The sequence below is a fragment of the Nannospalax galili genome, unplaced genomic scaffold (genome assembly GCF_000622305.1).
Source record: "Nannospalax galili isolate Female #2095 unplaced genomic scaffold, S.galili_v1.0 scaffold238, whole genome shotgun sequence".
NCBI lineage: Eukaryota > Metazoa > Chordata > Mammalia > Rodentia > Spalacidae > Nannospalax > Nannospalax galili.
Window position 1 is genome coordinate 3,575,601 of NW_008341888.1, and position 25,922 is coordinate 3,601,522.

The window sequence follows — 25,922 nt, forward strand, 5'->3', positions numbered from 1 at the left end:
ACCGTAAATATTTTCATAGTATTTGGTTTTGTTATAGTGGTGATAATATAATACAAACACATGTTTAAATATGCACTTTACTACATAATGTGTTTACTTACCACCCATCAATCTAGCAGTTTTTCAGATACTCTAAAGAGAACAAAGGGAAGAACTACAGTATGTGTGTGCACTCTAACCACCTAACCGAACAGCAAAAGACCAACAGAAAACTGCCCCCCAAACAGAATACTCAGCAAAGTAAAAGTGTTCACGAGGGTTTTGGTGGTGACTCTCACTGATGTAGCCTCCTTCCAGAGAAATCTTTCAGTACTTTACCCCTAACCGTTAGTGCACGCGGAGTATGGGGCGTATAGGGAGCATGGAATACGGCACTGAGCAGGAGGTAAGAGATTAGAATGATAGACAAGATAGGGTTGGCACAACTCCCAAAACAGTATTTGGAGCATACCCATACCAATAAATAATTCGTTATTTATCTGAAATAACATTTAACTGGGCACCTTGTATTTTATCTGGCAACGCTAGGAAAAGAGAAAGACAATGGTGTTCAGAAGATGTTCCCGCGGTGTAAGAAAAAGCCGAGCCCCAGGGGAAAGGAGGCTACACCTAACTTCCCGCAACTTCAAACAGAAGCTATTTCCGGTGTCGGACTCGGGGCAGAAACGCGGGGGAGGGGACCGACCGGGAAAGCGGCCCAGCAGGCCGCCAGTGTCCCACAATCCTCTTCTCTCGGTTCCTCTTTCCTTGCTCAAGATGGCGCTGCTCGCGATACATTCTTGGCGCTGGGCAACCGCGGCGGCTGCTTTCGAAAAGCGCAAGCATTCGGCGATTCTGACCCGACCTTTAGCCGCTGTCTGCGGCTCGGGTCCGCAGTGGAGGTCGCATCAGTGCGGCGCTTCGGGGACTTCTCGACTCTCCCGGGTGTGTTGCCACGCTCTTGCAACGGTAGGGTGAAGGACAGGGGGACCTGACGGGCAGAAGGTTGCCCTCATGACCTCGGGTCAGGGAGCACCAAAAGAAAGATTGTCAGGGTTAACTCCGAGTAGCAGTGAGTGAAGGAAATTAGGGTGAGTAATTTGAGGTGGGGGGGCGGGTAAGAACAGATTTGGGGACAACAAAGAGGAACCGAGCCGTGGCTTCCAGGCACAGGGCACTTGGAGCGCTACTCTCTTGTAGAGATTTGCGAGTGTAAGGTAGACCGGGTTGCTTTCAAAGTTAGTCATGGAATTTGCTACCAAATTGTCAGTGGTTCAAATTGTACTTAGTAGGAGGTAGCGTCTTCTAGAGCGCTTTAAGGTGACAGCACGCCACCTCCAAACAAGTAGCAAATTGAATTGGTACATTAACTCTCCTGCTGATTAATATGCTCCCTGATAGGTAAAAACCATAATTCTCTTTCTTTCCAAAACGTAGACCGTTCTAAATTAATTTATAACTTGATTATCTTTTGCCATGATTATTCAGTGGGGTTCTTTGTGCTCAGGTAACTTTGGAAAGTCTCAAGACTTTTTCCTTAAGTCATAAGTGTAACCGTGGTTACAGTGCTTCTAAATATTGGCGTCCATTATCTCCTTCAAGAACAGGTTTAAAAAAAATTATCTGTATTTGTTGTACACACACACACACACACACACATTTTATATATATGTAATTTTTTGATAGGGTCTCCCTGTAGCCCCAGCTGGCCTGGTACTCCATTTGTAGACCAGATTGGCCTCTATCTCACAGAGATCCAACTGCTTCTGCCATCATGCCCAGCTTCAGCTTATATTTCAAAAATATTTTGCTTATATTGACAAAAAGTTTAATTGCCACCACCATTCATCAGTGTTACTTAAAATATTGTCAGTTTTGTTTGAGAAGCCATTTCTTAAATTAGGACTCTGTCAACAAATATTTAATGTGTACTCCCACACTCAGAAACACTTAAGATAGTAAGGACCAAGAGAAGTATACAGTTATGCCTTCAAAGATTGTAGGATTTTTTTTTGTTTGTTTGTTTCTCTTTCTTTGTTTTTTTTTTTTTTAACTTTTTGAGACAGGATCTCACTGTGTAGTACTGGCTGACCTGGAATTCCCTATGTAGACCCTCTGGCCTAGAATTTACATAGATGTGCCTGCCTGACTGCATGTATTAACACACCTTTAAAATCTGCCTCTCTAGTTTTTAGAGGTAGGGTATGTAGGTCAGGCTGACCCTGAATTTACAGATTCTCCTGCCTTAGCATCCCAAGTGTTGGGATTACAGGTGTTAGCTATTAGAGAGAATTTAAAGTTTCTTTTTCCTCCTGTGCAGTTCTGGATTCAAACCCAGGGCCTCATGCATACCAGGAAAGCAGACTACCACTAAGTTGTACCCCCAGCCCTCAAATTGATTTTCAGAGTGTCTGCACATTTTACATTATCAGAACTGAAAGAAAGTTGCTCTTTCTCCATTCTCAGTAGCTTTCAATAGGTGATTTTGATTCTGTTCATCCAAGTGGGCGTGAAGTGGTATTATATCTTGGTTTTGGTTTGCGTTTTCTTTATGATTAAGGATATTGAGTATCTTTCCATGTGCTTATTTTCTGAGATACGTTTTTTCGTGTCCTTTGCTTATTGGGGGTTAATTGGGATTAAACTTGGCCTGCCTTATGCTAAATATACTTTTTGACTCAGCTACACCTCCAGCTGAGGATTTTTCTTTTGTAAATTTTTTATTTATTATTTTATTTATTTTCTTGGTCTTTTTGAGACAGGGTCTCCCTGTAGCCCCAGCTGTCCTGGAACTCACCATGTAGACCAGGCTGGCCTTGAACTCACAGAGATCCACCTGCCTCCCAAGTGCTGGGATTAAAGGTGTGCGCCACCACGCCTGGCTGTAAATTTTTTATATATTCTGGATACAGGTCCCTTATCAGTTACAATGTGCAAGGCCCTGGGTTCCACACACAAGTTCTTTTCATTCTGTGAAGTTAAATTTAAATTTTTTTTGTTGGTCATGCCTTTGATATTGTATCTGAGTTGACTGCCAAATTGGAGGTCATGAAGATTTGCCTACATGTTTGTTTTTCTGATAACTTTATAACTTTATTTTATAGACATGTGGAAAACAATACTCATGCGTAATTCTATGAATTTAAGTGTTATATTCCTAACACTACCTTATCATAATTATTAATTTATATAATTTTATGTATGGTTTTATGTAGGGTGTTATGTAGCTCAGGCTAGCCTCAAACTCACTATGTAGTTCAAGGATGACCTTCTGTGTCTTCCTCCCAGTGCTAGGATTGCAGGTTTATGCCACCACACCTGGGTTATTCAGTGTTGAGTATCCCATTTTAGGGCTTTGGACATGATAGGCCAGCATTCTTAACCAACTGAGCCACAGCTCCCTCCAACTCCTAATTTTATGCCTTTAAAGATTAGCTGAGAATGTTGGAGAAATGGTTCAGTGGTTAAGAGCACTGGGTGCTCTTGCAGAAGACCCAGATTTGGTTCCCAGCACTCACATGGCGGCTGACAACTGTCTGTAACTCCAGTTCCAGGGAAATCTGAAGCCCTCTTCTGACCTCCATGGGCATTGCACAACACAGGTGCACTTACACACAAGCAGGCCATACATTCATAAACATAAAAATAAATAATAAAATATTCGAAGATTAGCTGAGACAAAAAAGGAGGGGAAATACATATTTATAACTTTTGTTACATTAACCTTATCATTTCTAGTTCTGTTCACTTGTTCTTGGGTATTTGAGTTAGTCCGGAGTCATTCCCCATCCCAGTATAGCTGTGCTGCCACCCATTTCCTTTGTGATGTCATTAGCAAATAAGTTGTTTCTGCATATGTTGTAGTTTTGACAGTACATTACATAAATATGTGAGTAGTTTTGCAGTTGCCTCCTATCTATCTATCTATCTATCTATCTATCTATCTATCTATCTATCTATCATCTATCTATCTATCTATCATCTATCATCTTTTTGAGACAGGATCTCCCTGTAGCCACAACTGGCCTTTTTTTGCTATGTAAACAAGGCTGGCCTTGAATTTACAAAGATCAGCCTGCCTCTGCCTCCCAAGTGCAGGGATTAAAGGCGTGCACCACCAGGCCTAACATTCATTTACTTATTTTTTATTTTTAGAATTTTATACTTGAGCACTGTATTTGCATCACCCCACCCCTTCCTCTCCCCCTTCAAACTCCTCCCACACACCCCAACTTTGTGACCTCTTCCTTGATTATTGTTACATATACATACATGTACACACTTGTGCATGTGAGTCCAGTTAGTGGCGCTTGCTTGTATGTGTGTTTAGGATTGACCACTTGGAATTGGAGAACCCATCAGGGAGGTAGTCCCTGGAGAAAACTGATTCTCCATTCCTCAGAAACCATTGATTTCCTGTAGCTCTTCATTTATAGGTGGGACCTTGTGAAATTTCTGCCATCCACATTGGCATGTCAGCTGGTGTCATTATGCAGATAATTGTTTAGGCAACCATATTGTGGGGGTTTCATGGGTGCAGCTTCCCTGTAATGTCTAGAATGTATTATCTAGTAGCAGGTGTCCTGGTCCTCTGGCTCTAAAAATCTTTGCACTCCCTCCCTCTTCTGTGATTTTCCCTGAACCTTAGGTGTAGGGGTTGCGCTGAACCAAGGTTTTAAGAGCCTAGGGCAGAGTGATTGAGCTTCCTTCTCAGTGGCACCACACCCAAGGTTTAGGGCTTTTTCCCCCACCAGTGGGGGTGTGTGGAAAAAGAGAGCCCTACCTCTTGAACTCAGTAGCTCAGAACTTAGCTTCAGCAGCCAGTACTGAGAACAGCAGGAGCTGTGCTGTTACTCTGCAGTTCCCAGGAAGATAGGCATTGGACTAGGAGTATCGGGAGGGGTTCTGCACCAATGTCAAGTGATCTTTCCATCTTCCTGACCTGGGAGGAAAGCAGGGAATGTGTTCTGGTTCATCTCCCACATCTTTGATTGTTCTTAGTGAGCCCTTGGAGATTTTCTTTAGTAAATCTCACTTCATTTGCTTTATGCCTCAAGGACCATTTCTTTCTTTTCTTTTTTTTTTTTTTTTTTTTTGTCTTTTTGAAGCAGGGTCTCCCTGTAGCCCCAGCTGTCCTGGAAGTCACTATGTAGACCAGGTTGGACCTCAGGGACCATTTCTATAGACTTTAAGTGGTTGCTCTTTTTTTTTTTTTTTGGTCTCTTTTTTTGAGACAGGGTCTTCCTATAGCCCTAGCTGTCCTGGAACTTACTGTGTAGACCAGGCTGGCCTTGAACTCACAGAGATCCACCTGCCTCTACCTCCATAGTGTTGGAACTAAAGACGTGCACCAGCACACCCGGCTAGGTGGTTGCTCTTTTTAAAAACAATTATTTATTTTGTGTATGAGTGTTTTGTCCTGCATGTATCTAAGCACAACCATGTGAGCAATGCCTGCAGAGGCCAGAAGATGGCGTTAGATCCCTGGAACTGGAGTTACAGATGACTGCTAGCTACTATGTGAGTGCTGGGAACTGAACCCAGGCCCTCTGCAAGAGCAGCCAGTACTCAACTGCTGAGCCATCTATCCAGTCTCGGGTGGTGGTTCTTTTATAATTTTTTTTTCACAGTTTGGCAGGGGGAGTAGCTTCACGAAGTTTATGTTTTCATTTCAGATGTGGGATCTTTTCCTTCTTTCTTTCTCTTCCTCTTTTCTCTATGTTCTTTCGTCTCTCTTTTTCTTTTCTTTCTATTCCTTTCTTTCCTCCTTTTGTTACTTGAAACAGGGTCTTGCTATATATCAGCATAACCTGTAACTCACTGCATAAACCAGGCTGGCCTCAAACTTGCAGAGTTTGCCTGGCTAGTGCTGGAATTATAGGTCTGTGTCACCATGTCAAGTTCTTTGTTCCCTGGCTCATGTCCTTTTGCTTATTATGTACAAAGAAATACTAGTCTTATTTTTCTATTTGGTTTGTAGGAGATAGTTCCATTGTGGCCTGGCCCACCTTTTATTTAGTATGTTTATTTTATGTGTTTCAGGAAGAAATAGTCTTGTATTCCTGCTGTTTTTATTTCTTGGCTTTGGAGTCATGGACAGTGGATGGGAGCTTTGATTGCTTCCAGTACTAAGTTTCCCCTTCCCACTTTTCCCTAATTCTGACTGCTGTGGATAGTTAACAAACTAGATAAAAGTTAAAAGATTTTATTTCTGGCCTCACATTTACAGAAGTAGGACTATAACAGCAGTACTAGGCACATAATTCTGACTCTTTCAGGGATCACAGTTCACTTTTAACTTTCAGAACAGAAGATGCATATTAAGAAACTACATTGTGAACTGGGTGTGGTGGCACATGCCTTTGATCCCAGCCCTTAGGAAGCTGAAACAGGAAGATCTCTGTGAAATCAAGGCCAGCCTGGTCTACTTGGTGAGTTCTACACCATCTGGAGCTACAGGGAGACCTGTCTAAAAAAAACCAAAAAAACGACAACAAAACAACAACAACAAAAACCCAAACAAACAAACAAACCCCAAAACAAAACAAGAAACAACAGTGTGGGGCTAGAGAGGTGACTCAGTGGTTAAGAGCACTGGCTACCCTTGCAGAGGACTTGAGTTCCCAGCACCCATATAGAGGCTCACAACTATATCTTCAGTTCCAGGGCAGCCAGTGTCCTCTGCCAATCCTTTGGGTTCCTGCACTCACATGATGCATATAAACTCATGCAAGGACTCACACATGCACATAAAAATTTAAAAAATTAAAAAAACGTGAATTTTAAAAAGAAACCACAGTGATTACTTAGGAGATCCCAAATGTAATTAAAAGGGCAGCAGGTGATTCGATGATGTTTAAAGTACCTGAAGGGTGATTATTCAAACAAAATTAAAATCACTTTTTACTAGTTCAAGGATATCTTGAGTTTACCAGAGACATTAGGCTGTAATACAAATATATGAACTTCTGTTACCGGAGGAGGGATTTAATGTGCATGCAAGAAATAATTTCTTAGATTAGTAGTCTGTTCTAGTTTGCCTTCTGTTGCTGTGATAAAACACCAAAATCATCTTGGGGCAGAAAGGGTTTGCTTCAGGTTATAACTCCTAATTCATAATCCAACATGGAGGGAAATCAGGGCAGGAACTGAAGGTAGGAACCGAAGCAGAGAACATGGAGGAATATTGCTTACTGGCCTGCTTCCTCTGGCTTGCTCAGCTACCTTTCTTATACAGCCCAGGTCGACTTGCTTAGGGATAGAGCTGCTCACAGAGGGCTGGGCTCTCCTGAGTTATTAACAATCAAGAAACTGTTCCACAGACATCTACGGGCCAGTCTGATGGAGGAAATTCCTCAATTGAGGATCCCTCTTTCCAGGTGGCACTAGTTTGTGTTAAGCTCACAAAAACTAACCAGCACATAGTGTTAGCCATTTGCTGTAACAAAATACTATGTACTGGGTGGTTTATGAACAATAGGACATTATTTTTCACAGATCACCCTGCTAGCAGATGCAGTGTATAATGAGGACCGTTTCTCTGACTTTTAGATGGTAACTTTCTGCTCTGTATTCACCTGATAGAAGGGCCAAGGCAACTCTCTGGGGCCTCATTTATAAGGGCACTAATTATATTCTTGATGGCTTGCTCTTTTGTGCCCTAATTACTTCCCAATGGCCCAGGCTTTTAATTCACCCAGGTAATTCAGTTTCAACATAGGAATTTTGGGAGGACTCAAATATTCAGGCCCTAGTTCTTTTGTTGGAAGACCAAGAATGATGTGTGTGTGTGTGTGTGTGTGTGTGTGTGGGCGTCAACACGCATACAGATCAACTTTGGGTTTTGTTCTTCAGGAGTCATCTACCTTATTTTTTCGGACAAGGTCTCTCTTTATCCTGGAACTTAGTAGGCTAGGCTGGCTGGTGAGTGAGCCCCAAGGATCTGCCTATTTCTACCTTGTAGGCACTGGGATTACAAGTATACACCACCCCACATGCCTCTTTTTTTTGAGAATAAGGTCTCACTGTGCAGCCCTGACTGGGCTGAAATGACCATGTAGGCCAGGCTGACCTCCGAATCATAGATCTGTCTGCCTCTGCCACCATTCTTAACCACATAGCTTTTTTTTTTTTTTCACGTGTCCTGGTGATCGAACTCAGATCCACATGCATGCACAGTGAGCACTTTACTAATTCAGATGTCTCCCCATTCCCAAGACTTTTTAAAAATTTAAATTGATTTTTAATTGATAAGTAAAATTATACATATTTATAAGGCACTATGTGATGTTTTAATAAATTCGTGCATTGTGTATGTAATGTTAGCTTCTAAGAGGCAGAATAGATAACCATTAATCATAATTTCAAAAGGTATTTTTAAAGATAGAACTGCCTTTGTATCATTCAAGATCACAGCTCATTATATGGGCTAATCTACTAGAGAGAAAATAGGTAAATCATTGATCATGAGAGTTAGAGTCTAGTCTTGGCTTCGGTGTTAGGAGATACTAGAATAAAATCATTAAAGAATAATTTATAATAATTAGGAAAAGATTATTAGGAAGTGTTTTTTTGTTTTAAAGACAAGATCTCACTGTATAGCTCAGGCTAGCCTCCAACTCATCTTCCTGTCTCAGCCTCCAGAATGCTGGGATTATACACATGTGCTGCCACGCCAGCTCTGAGATGTACTCAATTCAGTTCTTCCTATAAGAGTGACAGAGTGCTTAAGAATGCATTCTGAGTGAGATGTGATGGTGCTAGCTTGTAATCCCAACATTTGGGAAGTGGAGAAAAGGAGGGTCAGGAGTTTGAGACTAGCCTGGGCTATATGAAATCCTGTCTCAAAAAACAAAACAAGGGGCTGGAGAGATGGCTCAGTGGTTAAGACCACTGACTGCTCTTGCAGAGGGCCTGGGTTCGATTCCCAGCACCCACATGGTGGCTTCGAACCGTCCTTAACTTCAGTTCCAGGGGAATCCAAAGCCCTCTTCTGACCTCCATGGTATTGCACGACAGTGGTGCACTCACCCACATGCAGGCAATACACTCATACACATAAAAATAAAAGTAATAAAGAAAATAAAACAAAGCTAGAACAGTCTGTTTTGATTTCAACGTGGCTCTTAATTATTGTTTCTCTAAAAAATTAAAATAGGAATGAATAATATTAAGTCATATTAAGGGGTCCTTAACTTTTTTTGCATTTATTTATTCTTTTGTGTGTGTGTGTGTGTGTGTGTGTGTGTACACATGTGTGTATGTGTGAGAGTATATGTGGAGATCATAGGACACCTTGAAGGGGTCAGTTTTCTCTTTTGACCATGTGAATCTTGGCCATCTACCTCAGGTCATCAAGCTTGGCAGCAAGCACCTTTACCCACTTAGCCATCCTGCCAGCCCATTAAAAGGGGCCTTGAGGTAGTAGTAAGCAGGTGTTATGGTAAACAAAATACAGATAATTTAAAAAAGATTTTGATTTCTAAAATTTGATGAGGATAAAACAATTAATGGAATAAAAAGGATGTAACATGGTGTAGTGGAATCAACAGTGGGATGGAACACCTGAACTTCTAAGTATGCTTTCTAGCCTTAATTAACTTAGATAATTTGTTCCCTTGAAACTTACATCCTGTACACTAAGGGCTGGTAGGATGATTTAACAAGTAAAGGCTCTTGCTGCTAAGCCTGATGACCTGAGTTTGATCTGCAAGACCCACAGTGTGGAAGGAGAGAAATGACTGGCATGTTTTCCTCTGAAGTTTATAGACACATGCACCATAGTACTTGTGTGTGCACCTGAGCACAAAGACATGTAAGATAGACAAACAAATAAATAAGTAAATTAATAAATGTAACTGTGAACTTGTAAGATTTGATTACCAGACCTCTAAAGTTTTTTCCAAATCTGTTATTATCCTTATTACGTTTTTGCTTTTATAATCAAGTGAAGCAACATTTAATAATAACGTAGTAAAAATATCTACAATCCTAGTTCTTAAATAATTTTGTATTTTCTCCTTGGATATTTTCTCCTTGTTCTTGCAGGTAGGTCTTTTAATTAACTAAGATTTTAGTAATTTTAAAAGGTAAATATTTAGTTTCTTGCAAAGGTGATATTTTTCTTTTTTAAACAATGTGTATTGTATAAAATTGTATTTTCTTATGAATGGATAAAAAAATTATATACACTATAGATTATTACCCATCGAAAGTGGTATTTTGTTTCATTTTTTCCCATTTCCTAAAATCTGTTGCATGAAACTTTTGCTCTTTTCACTCCTTTGTAGGATCTGTAACTCGTTAGCAAATATGCTTTCTAAGTCTTGTATTAGTGTGTCATTTGGTCTGTCAAGAAGGTAGTAGCGATGGCTTCTTCTGCCCTTTTCACTTTAATTTTTCCCATATAACCCTTCCTCAAGCACAACTTTTGTCAGGTCACTTCCTTGCTTGTAAATTTCTGTGATCTTTATAGTCTAACTTGGCTTTTAAGACACTAAACTGGAGCCTGGTGTGGTGGCACATGCCTGTAGTCCTAGCACTTGGGAGGCAGAGGCAGGCAGATCTCTGTGAGTTCAAGGCCAGCCTGGTTTACATAGTGAGTTCCAGGCCAGCTAGGGCTACAGGGAGACCCTGTCTCAAAAAGACAAAAAAAAAAGACCCTAAACTCTTCCAGCTAGCTATCTTGGTAGCTATATTGTTAACTCTTTCTCTGACACGTATTCTCCCCTACCTGGATCTTGTTTATTTTCAGTTTCTTTATGATTGCCATGTCTCCTTGTCTGGAATTGGAATGCCTTTTCTCATTCTTGCTTGCTTTAAGTCTTAGTCCAAGGGTCAGTTTATTCCAAGGTATCATTCCATGTAAGCTTCTAAGAGTTTTTTTTTTTTCCTCATCTGAATGCCTGTTAATACTTGTTCCTATAAGTAACTATCGTGTGTGTTGTAGAGGAGAGAGGATTTTATGTGAAAAAGGTAACTACATTTTGGTCATCTTTTTTCTAACACAGAATTTGGTCATATTTTACATGTAGAAGGGACTCAAAGTCTTTGCAAAATGAATGATGAAAGCCTATAACTAAGCCAAATTAGACGTAAATGAACATAATTTAACATAAGAATAAATACTATTTACTTCAGCACTGTTTGGAATCAAACCCTCACTTTCTCGCGCTCCATGGCATTGCTGTCATTAGGTGTACAGTAACCATGGTGGGATAGCATCCATTTGAATACTAAAGCACATAAACTTTTTATCCTAAAACCTTTTTAATGTATATTTTGATTGAATTTTTGTGCATTTCCTACAAAACGTCATAATCATCTTTATACTCCCTCCCCCACCCATCCTCCCCACAGTCCCCTCCACCAGATTTCATGCATTCTCTCATATATGTTAAGGCTTATCTAGTCAAGCATTTGTATGTAGACATCTCCTGGAGCAAGTTCATCCACTGGTGTCTAGACAGTCTATCTAGAGTCATTCCCTTAAAGATCAGCCGTCCCTCACCCAGCAGTAATCAGCTGCCAGTGGTTCTTCAGATAAGGTTGGGGCCTGCTGTTCATTCCCCCAGTTCAACAATTTTTAGTGCAGGGATTTAATCCAGGGCCTTATAGTTTGCAAATGAGTTACATCATCAGCTGTCCTAAAATTTTTGATAGACTTTATTGGTAGGCATCTTTTGATAAGGAAAAAAAACTTACAGGATAGATTTCTTTGAGGAGGAGTAAGACATAAAATTTACTCTTTGTAAAGATTTTTACCTGCAGGCAATATTTTGATATGTTCATTAGTCTTCTGATCAATCTTTTTTTTTTTACTTTTTCCGGAGGGGAAATTATTGTTAGAGGGAAGAAAGTGTATTCTAGGGGGTGTAGTTTCTCAAGCACTGATGTTTTATGAGGGTAGACTTTCAAACCTGAGTTTTTAAAAGATTAGAAAAGAGAAGTCAGTTCTTCTATTTTGGTTTACTTATTACATTTTTTTCTTATTACATTATTTTTATTGGTTCTGAGTGACTTGTACTTTAATCGGTCATTGTTATATTTTCGTACTGAAGTGTATCTATATTTGCCAGGTATGAACTCTCTTCAGCAATTCTAACTGTATTGACTTAACAACTTAAAAAAAAACTGTGTGTGTGTGTGTGTGTGTGTGTGTATGTGTGTGTATGTATGGGGCCAGGTTTGCGGTAGTTGCTATAAAAAAGTATCACATACAGGCTCAGAAATTGGATCAAAGTGTTAGCAGGTTTGCTTTCTTTTGAGTCTCTTTCCTTAACATGTAGATGCCTTCTTTTGTCTTCACATGGTTTTCTATGTGTGTCTATGGCCTAATCTCTTCTTATGAAACTACTGGACAGTCATATTGGATTACGGCCTATGTAATGACCCCATTTAACACTAATTACCTCATAAAGACTGTGTCCAAATGTATTCACATTTGGATACTGGCCTATTGGGACTCCCAACTTGTGAATCTGAGAGGCAGGCACAATTCAGCTATAATTGTGTGTGTCTGTGTGTGTGTGTGCATGTGCACATGTGTGCATGCCACAGAATCAAAGCATGGAAAGGTAGGATATACTTTAAACTGCTAATATTTATCTCTGGAGAAAGGATGGATTAGGAGGTTAGGCTTGAAGACAAACTTCACCTTGCTATTGTAGATACAGGGGCAGCTTAATCTACCCGTTTTTACAATAGAAAAACAACCAAGTTTTTCAATTAGTGAACCAGCCTTTTCAAATACATTATATTCATATATTAATTTATTTGAAATTCAATTTGTTTTATCTACTGGTAATACATTTTAACATCTCTGTATATGTTCCAGTGATTTTTTTTAATAGCATAAAAAATTCTTTACCATGTTTAAGAAGCTTTTCTGGAAGTGTTCTACTTTCGGATTTAACTAGGCTTTTCATTCTTTCTTTATTGGGGGAATTGAGGTTTCCCAGTGTTTCCTTTTCATTTCATTGGGTTCTTTTTACTCCATAATGCAGACATTTTGCATTTGATTTTGCCTAACAAGAACTATTTATACTTATATTTCTGTACAAAAAACATTATTATAGTAAATCCGAAGCTGTATAAACTGACTACTGAAATAGAGAAAAACAAAAACCAAGGCGGTTCTGCTCATACTTTGTGCTGGCACTTTCCATTTAGATATAACCCATATTTACAGTAATGCCAGCTTTTTTTGGGTTATTTTTAGTTTATAACATCTTTCAATTCTTACTTCTTTCTGCCTTTACTTCAGTGGTTTTCGTCAGGATTAGAAAATGGGCAAATAAAGACTCCCCTGTTGCTTAGAGATTCACTATCCAGTACAGTAGTTATTACCTACATATAGCTATGTAAATATCAATTTGAATTAATTAAAACTAGTTAAAAATTTGGTACATTAGTCACACTAGACATAATTTGAGTGCTCAATAGATATTTGGCTAAGTGGCCATCCTGTTTGACCATATAACTGATGAAGTCTTCCCATCATCACAGAAGGTTCTGTTGTATGTGGCCCGTTAATAAATAACATGGGCCCTCAGTATCTGTGGGTTCTACATCTATGAATTCAGCTAACTGCCGATCAGAAACATTCAGGAATAGGCTGGTGAGATGGCTTAGTGGGTAAAGGCACCTACTGCCAAGTTTGATGACCTGCATTTGAGTGTGTACACACACCCAAAATAAATAAATAAAAATGTAAAAAAGAATCAGGAAAAAAATTGCATCTGTACTGCACATGCATGTTGTTGGGATCTTGCTGTGACCTCCCTGTGACTCACTAGTCCTCATGATCTTTGTCAAATGAATTCAGATGAGACATAGAGCATAGTTTAGAAGATGGTCAGAGTTTATTGCAGGATAACATGATTCACTTGTTTGTGGCACACTCTTGGAGAGTGAGAGAGGACAGTATGGCCAAAGGGACCAACCATTGTGCCAACCTACATATTTAAGTAGGCTTTATACTATTAAAGTTTCTGGAACAGACAGCTTTCCTGAGGGATGTTTTCCTGTCTAAGTGATTAACAAAGCCGTTTAAAAATTTTTTGGATTTATTTTTATTTTTTGTCCATGAGTCTTTTGCCTGCATGCAAGAGCACCTGTGTCATGCAGTGCTCCCAGAGGCCAGAAGAGGGCATTGGATCTCCCGGAACTACAGTTAAGGAGGGTTGTTAGTAGCCATGTGGGTGCTGGGAACTAAACCCTGGTCCTCTACAAGAGCAGCCAGTGCTCTTAACCACTGAGCCATCACTCTAGCCTCAACAAGGCCATTTTTGAATAAACTCTTTAGGGAAGGGACCATGCTATGTCTGTTCTTTACCAGAAAGCCTCTGACTTTATAGTAATCTCACCTTTTAGGTAGTTTAGAATGCCACATGTCTATCCAGGACCATTGATAAAACTCAGATCCCATTCTTTTAAGCATTTATTGAAATCCCACAATTACAATTCCTAGTTTTATAAGTTGCTGACTTTGAGGGAGGCCCCATCCTCAGTGACCTTCAAGCCTGCTAATACCTGAGTAGCTACTTAGTACACAGACTTTTTTCTTGTCATTTCCTAAACAAACAGCTATTTACATAGCATTTATACTTTCTTATTATAATTTAAATAAAGATTATTTTAAATATATGGGAAGATATATGTAGGTTATATGCAAATACCCTTTTATGTTAGAGACTTCAACATCTTCAGATTTGAGTTATCTGTGGAGAGGGGCATTTTGTAACTAATCCCCCAAGGATACTAAACTGAGGGATGACTGATACTAAGTAGGGGATGACATTGTCAGATTTGTTTTGGGAATACAATTCTGTCTGCAGTTTGAAGGCTAGATTAGAAACAGGCAGGGGTTGGAGACAGGGACATCAGCAGTTAGGAGGATATTGAAGTAATAATAGGACAGAAGTGATAAGGGCCTGTATTGCCTGTCATAAGAGTTGTCAGGATTTGTCACCACACATTCTTGTGTCATGGAAAGAGGACAGAATTGAAGCAGGACAGTATTACATTGCCTTACTTTTTCTCACTCTCAGTGTTTTAGATTATAAAATGGGCATTTGAATATGATGTACCTTAGCCAATTTCCCATAGTTTTGGGAGGATCAAGTGAAATGAAATGGATGAAATGTGCTGTGTGAATTGTAGTTCTTTTACTTTCGCCATTGCTATTGGGCTTATTATGGTTCTGTAATGAAATAGTCTTTGGTAATGGATTTTGTTGAGATGGTCCATGAATTCAGTTCATATATTTAGGGTATCAAGGCATCAAGATTGTTTTGAATTTTTTTTAAGCAGTCCAGCTGTATTCCAGCTAATTAGTGACACAACTGAAACTACAGTTCAGGTCTTCTGACTCATTTCTTTCTCCTGATCTTGCTAACTCTGTGCTTGTCTCTCACTGATGAAATATCCTTCCTAGTTTTTAGAGTTGACCCTTTGTGTACCTATAATATATTTGATGGTTGAAGATTTAGTTTGCAGTTTTTTTAAATAAACATTTATTGTAAAATAAAATTCTTTTAAATAAATTGTTATATATTAGAGACTTAGACTATTATCATACAAGGTAGAAAAATCATTCTAAACTCTGTTTTCTGGGTTTATTAGGGCCTAACTTGAAGAAACATTAATTATTAGTTTTTTCTTTCAAACGCTCTAAAACTTTTGATTTATGACAAGGAATTCTGATCTTTTAATCCCCTACCCCCACACTTTTGTTTATGAAAGGGCCCTGAGGCCTTCCTAGAACCAGATGGCCTGGGGTAGTGAGCCCTTTCTCAACTTTAATCAACCCTTGGTCCCCCCTCCTTTGCATGGAATTTTTTAAACTAGCCAACCAGGGAAGACTGTGGAAAAGACACAGCACAAGATCTTGCATTAGGGATAAGAAAAATCTAACAGACTTGGGGTTGGTTGTGCTTGGTCTATCTGAATGACAGTGATCTGAATGAGGACATGACTTAACCTTCTGCAAAAGTAAAAGTTGCCTTGCTGAGTTACTCGCACTTTGTCCACATGTTCTTTGTGCTGTATTGGTAGGGTCCCTGGACCTCATATTTTACTTCTAACACTAACGTAGCTCTACATTTTTAAAAGGAGCATGACACTATAATTTAGTCATTTTGCGGGTACTGGGGATCGAATTAAGCCATTTTTAAAGAAAGGAGTTGGGCACCTGCCATTTGGCACACACTACTAGACACTAGGGCTACAATCATGGATGAGCCATAATTTTGCCTTCCAAGAAATCAGAATTTTTTGAGAGGAAAACATATAAGTAAGCCAGTAATTCAAATGAAGTGTGAGAAGTGCTTTAAAAGAGCAGTGTGCAAGATTTTAGGGGAGCCCAGAGATGGAGAAGCATTTTCAGTTTAGTGAGGACCAGGAAGTCTTTCCAGATGCTGAATTTCTATATGAGTATTGGATACTTACAGGTAGATGTTGACCTGGGAAAACGTACTTTAGAGCAAGAAATAATAGTATGTCTTTGGAAAAATTTTAGTTTGGAAGGTGGACCAGATTGGAGGTTTGGAAAGTTTTGTTTGGAAGGAACACAGTGAAGTGTTAGAGAAATACTAGGGAAACGATATGATGGCCTCAGTGTAGGCTGTAATAGTGACTATAGAGATCTTTAGGAGGTAAAGTTGACCAAAGTTAGTAAATAGTTTGAAACAAAGTAAAGAAGAAAAAAGAATAGGGAGTAATTCTCAAGTTACTTAATACAGGGAGGAGAAATTTGGGGGGTATTAGGGAAGATGGAAAAAATGAACTTTGAGTTAGCTGGAGTTTAATGTCAAACATATGGGGTACTTGAGAAAGAGATCTAGGCTTAAGGTAAAGCTTGAGGATCATTATCTTGGAAGTGTTTTTTTTTCAGTCATAAGAGATAATTTCTGGAGACTATAGGATGAGAAAAAATAGGGAGCTAAGGAAAAAAACTCCTGAAATTATCACTGTCTAAAAAGGGAAGCAACGAAAAGAATCTTCTACACAAGAAGAATCCGCTCTGGCAGAGAGGTTAATAAAGTGGAGATATTTGGTATGCTAGAGGCCAAGGGACAGGATTTTTTAAAACTAGCCAACCAGGGAAGACTGTGGAAAAGACACAGTACAAGATCTTGCATTAGGGATAAGAAAAATCTAACAGACTTGGGGTTGGTTGTGCTTGCTCAAAAAGGTGAGAATCATTAATAGTTTATGCTGCAGAGAATGTATGTAATATGAACATGTAACGTGATTTTGAATTTGTCAATTAATAGCGCAATTAGTTTTCCTGGTAACAATGGTTTCAGCTGTGCGACAGGAATTCAGCAGTTATGGCATTATGCAGTGTTCTCAGCGCCTTGCTTAGGGGGATGTGATATTGCTTTACCTATTACTGGTGATGTCCCTTACTTGGTTCAGATTGTCTCCTAAAAAGTGTTGTTTTCTCCTCTGTAATTAAAAATACCTTGGAGGAGATTCTTCGAATATGCAAATACCATGTTTCTCCCTAAAGTTTCACTTGCTAATTTTAGCAAGCATTAGTAGAGCTTGTCTATAGCAATTATTACTGTGGTGTTTGCCTAATTACATTTTTCTAGTTTTCTTATTCCTTCTACATTTGTTAATTGGAATTCTTCTGTAAGGAAGAGCCATCCCTTCTCCCTATTTAATTGTTATTTATTTATGTTACGATAGACCCACAGATGCTAATAAGCCATATTCTGTGGGCAGTAATGCAGCAGACTCATTTATTTTGCTCTGTTTTTCCAGTTTTGCATCATTGGGATGCCCTTAATCTTGGCTCTTATGTCCATTGGTTATGCCCCTTCCCCCTTTTCCCCTAAGCACTCCTTTACGTTCTGGTACCACATGAAGTTTTAGGTTTATTTTGTTTTCTCTGTTAGAGCCCTGAAATCAGCCCTTTCTTCAAGAATTCTTGTACCTTTTATTGTAAAATGATATTTAGAAACCAAAATCTTGTTGCTAGTTGCCTTCCTTCCTTCCTTCCTTCCTTCCTTCCTTCCTTCCTTCCTTCCTTCCTTCCTTCCTTCCTCTCTCCCTCCCTCATGTGCCACAGGCCACAAACTCACTGTATAGCTAAGGATGTCTTTGATCTGATCTGCCTGCTTCCATCTCCTGACTGTGGGATTATAAGACATGCACCACCATGCCTGGCTATGCTTTTAAATTTTTATTTTTATTTTTTGAAACAGACTCTCATGTATCCCAGGCTTGCCTTTGTCCTCATCCTTTGTCCTCTGCCTCTCAAGTGCTGGGATTACATATATGAACACACTATACCCAGTTCTGACCATACATTTTTGTAAAACAGTCACTTTTTAACTTCTGGGGACTGCTACTATCCACAAATCAATGCATTTTCTGGCCTAATTAATAAAGCTTAATAAAATTTACAGTTAGTATTGTTAGCTATTAATTTTGTATAAGATCTATGGAATCTAAATATTTTATTTATTATTTTTATTTATATGTATGAGTGTATTACTTGCATGTATGTAAGCGCATCTGTTTATGCAGTGCCCATGGAAGTCAGAAGAAAGCGTTGAATCCCATGGAACTGGAGTTATGGATGGTTGTTAGCTGCCATGTGGGCCCTGGGAATCGAACCTGGGTCCCCTGCAAGAGGAGTCAGTGCTTTTAACTGCTGAGCCATCTCTCCAGCCCCAAGATCTATGAAATCTAAAGGGCAGTGACAGAATCATTTTCTAACAGTTTTTGTGGAAAAAAATGGGATTATTTACTTGATAAATTGTGTTCAGAAAAATGTGTCAAAGTTTTCATTTATTACTTCTAATTTAATACTTTTGATGGCTATAATTATTTTATAGATTATTTTTGTATTAAGGTAAATTTTCCATATTATAAAATGTACCGTTTTTAAAGTGAATAATTCAGTAACATTTAGTAAATTTATAAGGTGGTGTACTACCACCTCTTTCTAGCTCTTAAACATTTCCATTACTCCAAAGTAAAATTTATCTGTTGAGCAGTTTTTCTCTATCACCCGCCAGGCCCTGGCAACTGGTCTCTGTAGATTTATTGGTTCCATATATTTCACATAAATGGAATCATATACTACATGTTCTTTTGTATCTTCCTTCACTTAGCCTAATGCGTCAGAGGTTCATCTGTTCTGTATATGTATGATTGTTTTATTTATTCTTGTGGCTAAATCGCATTTCTTTTTTTATAATTTTTATTTTATATGCATGAGTGTGTTGCCTGCATGTGTGTGAGTGTGCCTATGTCGTGCAGTGCCGCAGAGGTCAGAAGAGGATGTTGGATTCCCCTGGAACTGGAGTCAAGGACGGTTCTTAGCTGGCATGTGGGTGCTGGGAATCGAACCCGGGTCTTTCTGCAAGAGCAGTCAGTGCTCTTATTCACTGAGCCATCTCCCCAGCCCCTAAATAGCATTTCTTATATGTGTCATTCATATATGTATACACTTTTTTTTAGCAATCAAGGGAATGAAACCAGGTCCTTGGGCATGCTAGGCAAAACTGTACCACCACTGAGCTACATCCCCAGCTTATTCCACAATTTTTGTTTTGAAGCAGAGTAAGGGTCTATATTAAAAGACATTTCAAATATAGATTTGAAGCAAGGGGATTAAGAGAAAGAAAGAGACACTCAGAAAGGTTGAGACATACCTAAGAGCATGGATGAAGGCTTCTCTTTACAATAGACATAAAATATTGCAGAAATTTTAACTCCATTCTTCTAGTGAGAATATTTGGACTGTTTTGACCTTTTCACCACTATGAATCGTGCCATTATAAACAAGTATGCCAGTGCAGTTTTTGAGTGCCTGTTTTCCATTTTTGTGAGTATGTACCTCAGACTGGAATTGTAGGGTCACATAAAAATTCTGTATTTAACTTAAGGAACTGTGAACCTGTTTTCCATAGTACCTGAACCATTTTGTATGAGGTTCCAATTTCTCCACATCTCTGATAGTACTTCTTAATTTCTGGGTGTTTGTTTTAATTTTCTAATATAGCCAACCTAGTAGATGATAAGTGGAACCTTTTGTGGTGTTTTTGTTTTGTTTTGGTCTTTTTGAGACAGGGTCTCCCTTTGGACCCAGCTGGCCTGACATTCGCTATGTAGACCAGGCTGGCCTTGATCTCAGAGAACCGCCTGCCTCTGCCTTTGAACTGATGGGGCTAAAGGCGTGCACCACAAATTTTTCTAATGTCTAATGTTATTGAGAACCTTTGTGTTTTTGGCATTATCTAATTAAAGTCACAAGGGTCTTCTCCCATCCCTGTTATTCTCTAAGAATTATGTGGTTTTACATTGGTGATCCATTTTCAATTAATTTTTGTATATGATAGGTATGATAGGTGATATGCCAGGTTCATTATTGTGCATGCAGATTACTAGTTGTCTCAGCACAACTTGTTGAAGATACTGATTTAACTTCATAAAATTTCACCCTTCAGTTATAGGAGACACTCTAAGGTTTGTCGTTGGCATCTAAATTACCCGCATCATGACTCTCGTGCTTTGGAGCCATTATTAAGAACAATAAGGGTTATTTATAACAAGCACTGCTGTACCCCCAAAGTCAGTCATAACTGAGATGATGTGAATATTAGAAATTTGTATATCTGATAAGAAATTAATATCTTTAAGATTTATACTGATTTCAAAATGTATTGCAAAGCTGCACTGTGATGTTGGCAGGCAGACAGACATAGCTTATTGGCCTATAATTGAAAGCCTGGAAAAAAACCTATTGTATATGGGCAGGTGATTCCCCCTGCCTCCATTCTGTGGGTTGTTTTTACTCTGTTGATTGTTTCCTTTTATGTACAAAATGATTTTAACTTTGAGCTCTATTTTTTACTTTTGTTGGCTGTGTTCTTGATTGTCATAGCCAAGGGAATCAATGCCAGATCCAGTGTCATGAAGATTTTCCCCTGTGCTTTCTTCTACAACTTTTTAGTGGGAGATCTTCCATTTTATTTTAAAATACATTTTGAGTTAATATTTGTGCCTGGTATGAGTTCAGTTTTATTCTTTTGCATGTACATATCAATATTTCCTAGTACAGTTTGTTGAAGAGATTTTTCTTTCTTGTGTGGTCTTGGCCTTCTCATCAAATGTCATCCCATCATATATACGAAAGTTGATTTCTCTGCTCTCTCTTCTGTGCCATTGGTCTGCGTGCCTTTATGCCAGTAGTATACTTAGTAGCTTTGTGAAATGATGAACTGAACGCTTAGTAGCTTTGTGAAATAATGAAGTGTTAGGGTCCAGTGTTATTCTTTGAAAGATTTTTTTGCCTAATCAAGATCCCTCGAGAATCCATATGAAATTGTGGGTGTTTTTCTCCATTTCTGTGCAAATGCCATTAGGATTTTGGTAGGGATTGCATGGAATTTATAGATCACTATGGGTTTAGCAGACATTTTAACAATGGAAAGTCTTTCAGCCAGTAAACCTGAGGTTCTTAAATCCAGATCTTAAAGTCTCTTTCAACAGTGTTTTCTAGTTTTAGGGTACATGTCTTTCTCTTCCTTGGTTAAATTTATTCATAAATGTTTTATTTTTATGCAACCATAAATGGAATTTTCTTAATTTTTCTTTTTATAATGGTCATAATTCGAACATGAAAATACAAATTGATTTTTGCTTGTTGATTTTTATGTTCTATAACATTGCAGAATTTGTTAGCTTATTTTTGAGAAATTTTTAAGTTTTTTTCTGTATTTAAGATGACGTTATCTGTAGCCAGATAATTTTACTCCTTTTCAGTTAATTTAGAGGCCTGTGACTAGGAGATCCAATATTGTATCAATAGAAATAGTAAGAATTTTTATTTCATCCCTGATCTAATATGAAAGTCATTCAGTCTGACTGTTGTCTGTGGGTTTATTGTGTATCAACTTAATTATGATAGTTTCTCTTGTGTTTTAAGCATTTTTATCACAAATGGGTGTTGAATGTTATCAAATGTCTTTTCTGCACAAATTGAGATGATCATGTGGTTTTTAGTTTGTTTGTTTTTTCCATTACTTGATTATCATCTGTTAAGTCCTCCTTGCTTTTTAGGAATAAATCTAAGACTTTTGAGTTTATAACCATACTTGAGTGTTGTATTTACTTTTCAGTGAACCCACTTAGTTTATGGTATTTAAACTCTGTATCTTAGCTATCACCACAACACTGTTTTGTTTTTTGAGACAGGGTCTTCCTTTAGCTCCAGCTAGCTTGATCCTTGCTGTGTAGACTAGGCTGACTTCCGTCTTACAGACATCCACCTGCCTCTGCCTCCTGAGAGCTGGGAATAAAGGTATGTGCCACAATGCCAGGTCACATTGTAAGCCCTTCACTTTTATAGCATTTAAATTCATTATAATAACTGGAAACGTGTATGTTATGTAGTTTTCTTTTATTAATGTTATTTTGGGTTTTGACTTACTAATTTTGGGATTTCTTGGACCTTCACTTCATGGACCTAATGAACCAAATGGATGGACAAAATAGGTCTATTGCTGGAGTTGTGGCTAAGTGGTAGACTGTTTGCCCAGCATGTGTGAAGTCTTGGGTTGGATCTCTAGCAATGCACAAGGAAAAATTTAAATCCAAAATTGAAAGGTCACAGGTGCTGTTACCCAGAGATGCATGCTGCCATGAAAATTGCTAATATGGAGATAAGACCTTAACAAAAAGTATCCCTGGAGATAGTGATCCCTGGGTTAATATTGGAAGGATGAGTAAGAGCTAATTGGGCAAAGAAGAAAAAGGAGAGCATTCCAGACAAAAGAAAATACATGTACTGAAAGCTGTGTTGTTTTTGAGTATGGTAAATGGGATAAGGTGGTATAAGAGAAGACCTGAGGACTGGGGATATTGCTTAGTTGGTAGAGTCCTTGTCTTGCATGCACACAGCCCTGGGTTCGATCTTGAGCATGGGCATGGTGGCACATGCCCGTATTTTTAGCATTTGGGAGATGTAGACAGGAGGGTCAGAAGTTCAAGGTCATCTTCTGCTACACAGGGAGGCTTGGATACAGGACCCTGACTCAAAAGGGAAAAAAGGGGATAAAGACTGGAGAGATAGTTTTATGGGCCTAAATATTCTGGGTCAGGTTAGTAAGATAAATAATCTCAGTAATTATAGCAACTATACTTAGGTACTTATGAGGTCTTCAGGAGTATAGGAAGAAGTATTGCTTTGGGGTTGAAATTGGGGGAGGGGAGAATTTTTTTAAGAGCCTCAAGTTGATTCTTTTTTCTTTTTTCTTTTTTTAATTTTATGTATATGCATGTATTGCCTACATGTATGGAAGTGCACCATGTCGTGCAATGCCCATGGAGGTCAGAAGAGGGCATCAGATCACCTAGAACTGGAGTTACAGACAGTAGTTAACTGCCATGTGGGTGCTGGGATCTGAACCCGGGTCTTCTGCAAGAAAATTTAGTGTTCTTAACTGCTGAGCCATCTCTCCAGCCCCTGGTTGATTTCTTTTTTAAAAAAATTGTTTATTTATTTATTATTTATTTATTTAGTCTATGAATGTTATGCCTGCATGCATATAAGTGCACCTGTGTCACACAGTGCCCACAGAATTCAGAAGAGGGTGTCGGATCTGTTGGAGCTTGAGTTACAGATAAGTTTTTAACCACCACGTGGTTGCTGGGATTTGAATCTCAGTCTTCTGCAAGAACACTTAGTGCTCTTAACCTCTGAGCCATCTCTCCAGCCTCTCAGTTGATTCTTTTTTTTTTTTTTTGTTTTTTTTAAGCAGGGTCTCCCTGTAGCCCCAGCTGTCCTGGAACTCACTATGTAGACCAGGCTGGCCTTGAACTCACAGAGATCTGCCTGCCTCTGCCTCCCAAGTCTTGGGACTGCAGGCATGCGCCACCATGCCCAGCATAGATGATCTCTGGGCATATGTCTTGCAGACAAGTTTTTTGTTTCTTTTTTGAAACAGGGTCACACTGTGTATCACAGGCTTGTCTTGAACTCAGGACCCTCTTACCTCAGTCTCCTAAGTGGTGGGGTTGCAGTTATTCACCAGCACACCCAGTTTATGCGTAGCCTTTTAATCAATAAGTGTATAATCAGTAGAGGCTAATACAAAAGTTTAAAATAATTCCATGTATTGTGAAGATGATACTTAGTTCCTAGAAAATAAAACAAGGGGACCAGGCGTGGTGGCACACTCTTAATCCCAGTACTCAGGAGGCAGAGATCTGTGAGATCAAGGCCAGACTGGTTTACATAGTGATCTCCAGGCCAGGCAGGGCTACATAGTGAGACCCTGTCTCAAAGTAAAATATAATTAAATAAGAGGGATTCTTTGCAATATAAATAGTTAATATACATAACAACAGACCCCCCCCCAAATATATTTGAGATCCATATGACCATAGCAAAAAACTTTCCTGAAGTAAATTAAATTTGAATACATGGAGAAAAATGCTAGATTATTCAATACTGTTGATGTTTCTTAAATATTAGTAGGTTTAATAGAAATAGAGTCTAATAGAAATCCTCAAAAGAATTTTTTAAGGTGGTCTTGACAAAATTATTTTGATAAATTCTCTGAAAGAATAAACTGGTGAGATTAGCCAAGAATATTTCGGAGGAGAGTAATGCAGGTACATTTGGGAGAGGAATTGATTTCCATCAGATATTAGACTGTATTATAAAGTAAATAGTATAACACTGGCCTATGAATAGCCAGGGAGGTTAAGGAGTCCAAATATCAAATAAAGCAGACTCAAATAAAAATTGAATGGTAGATACATTCTTTAAAATTCATATCAGTAGAGGAAAAAAAGATATTAATGCCACATACCAAAACAAAGTGTGAATGGATTAATGATTAAATGTTATCAATTCAAACCTTGAAATATGAGAAATTATAAGATGATATATTTACTCTCAGAGTAAGAATGGATTTTCTAAGCATAAAAACAAAGGAATAAAATAAAATGAAACAATTTTATGAGCTAAAAGTGTGTGTATATGTATGTCTGTGTCAAGGATGATATAGGAAGCCCAAATAGTCAAAACCCTTGTCATGTGATATTACTATGCTAACATTACCATAACCTGAAGAAATACCCTACCCCTTAAATTTTGTTTTTAAGAGTGGGCCCGAACTTGGAGGATACTTGTTCCCCTAGATCTCTCTTGGAGCTATATGTCTCCTGGAACTGTGATGGAGCTGTCTTCCTGGAACTCCTTCCCTGGAACTGTGTCCCAAGTCTGGCCCCACCCATAGTTTTATTCAAAATGTTTTCTCCAGCTTCAATTGGGGCAAGCTAGACTCCATCATAATTTCAACATACCATCTGGCCTTTTCATCCCTAGTTCTAGAATATCTCATCCACCCAAGGTTACTCCTTCCCAGTCTCCACTGTGTCCAGTGGACACCTTTCAGTGCTTTGATATGTTAATTCTCAAGCATACCCACATTCATTCATTCATTCATTCATTATTTTTTTTGTGTGGAATGCCAAATTGAGGTTGCCTAGGAAATGAGATCAGGTGCCCAGGTCACAAGACAAGAGTCCGTGGTTCTGCTAGGGTTAATTAAAAATCATTAGTCAAGATTATGTCTGTTTATAAAAGTCATTTCCACAATATCAGTCACTCACAAGTTGAGTCCTTAATATATGAAAAACTTGTATAATGAAACTCTTTTTACAAACACTGAAAATTCAGTTAGTTAAAGAGTAAGAAGGCTACTCATAGAGAAGTATGAAATGGATACTCAACTAAATATATTAAGACAATCAATTTTTCTTGTAAAATCAAAGAAATGAGTTAAAAACAACAGTGAGGTGGACTGTTTGATATTACTAGGGGGTGGAGTGCTAACCTAGTGTGAACAAGGCCTTAATCAAGGATTTAATCCTGAGCACTGTGAAATCAACCAATAACAAACTCGAATAAC

General features: G+C 38.6%; 1 protein-coding gene across 8 annotated transcripts in view; it reads left to right on the forward strand.

Moving 5' to 3' along the window:
- The first annotated feature begins 740 nt into the window (after positions 1 to 740).
- The window catches only part of Abcb7 (ATP binding cassette subfamily B member 7), a 155,323-nt gene continuing 130,141 nt past the window's right edge, over positions 741 to 25,922 (forward strand). For 4 of the 8 annotated variants that reach the window (XM_029565687.1, XM_029565689.1, XM_008837678.3 and 1 more), the window contains exon 1: positions 749 to 948. In XM_029565687.1, coding sequence (XP_029421547.1) covers positions 757 to 948 — 192 coding nt within the window. In that variant the 5' untranslated portion in view covers positions 749 to 756. Of the gene's footprint in view, positions 949 to 25,922 lie in introns of all 8 variants that reach the window. The other 4 variants (XM_029565688.1, XM_008837679.3, XM_029565691.1 and 1 more) reach the window with 2 other exon arrangements.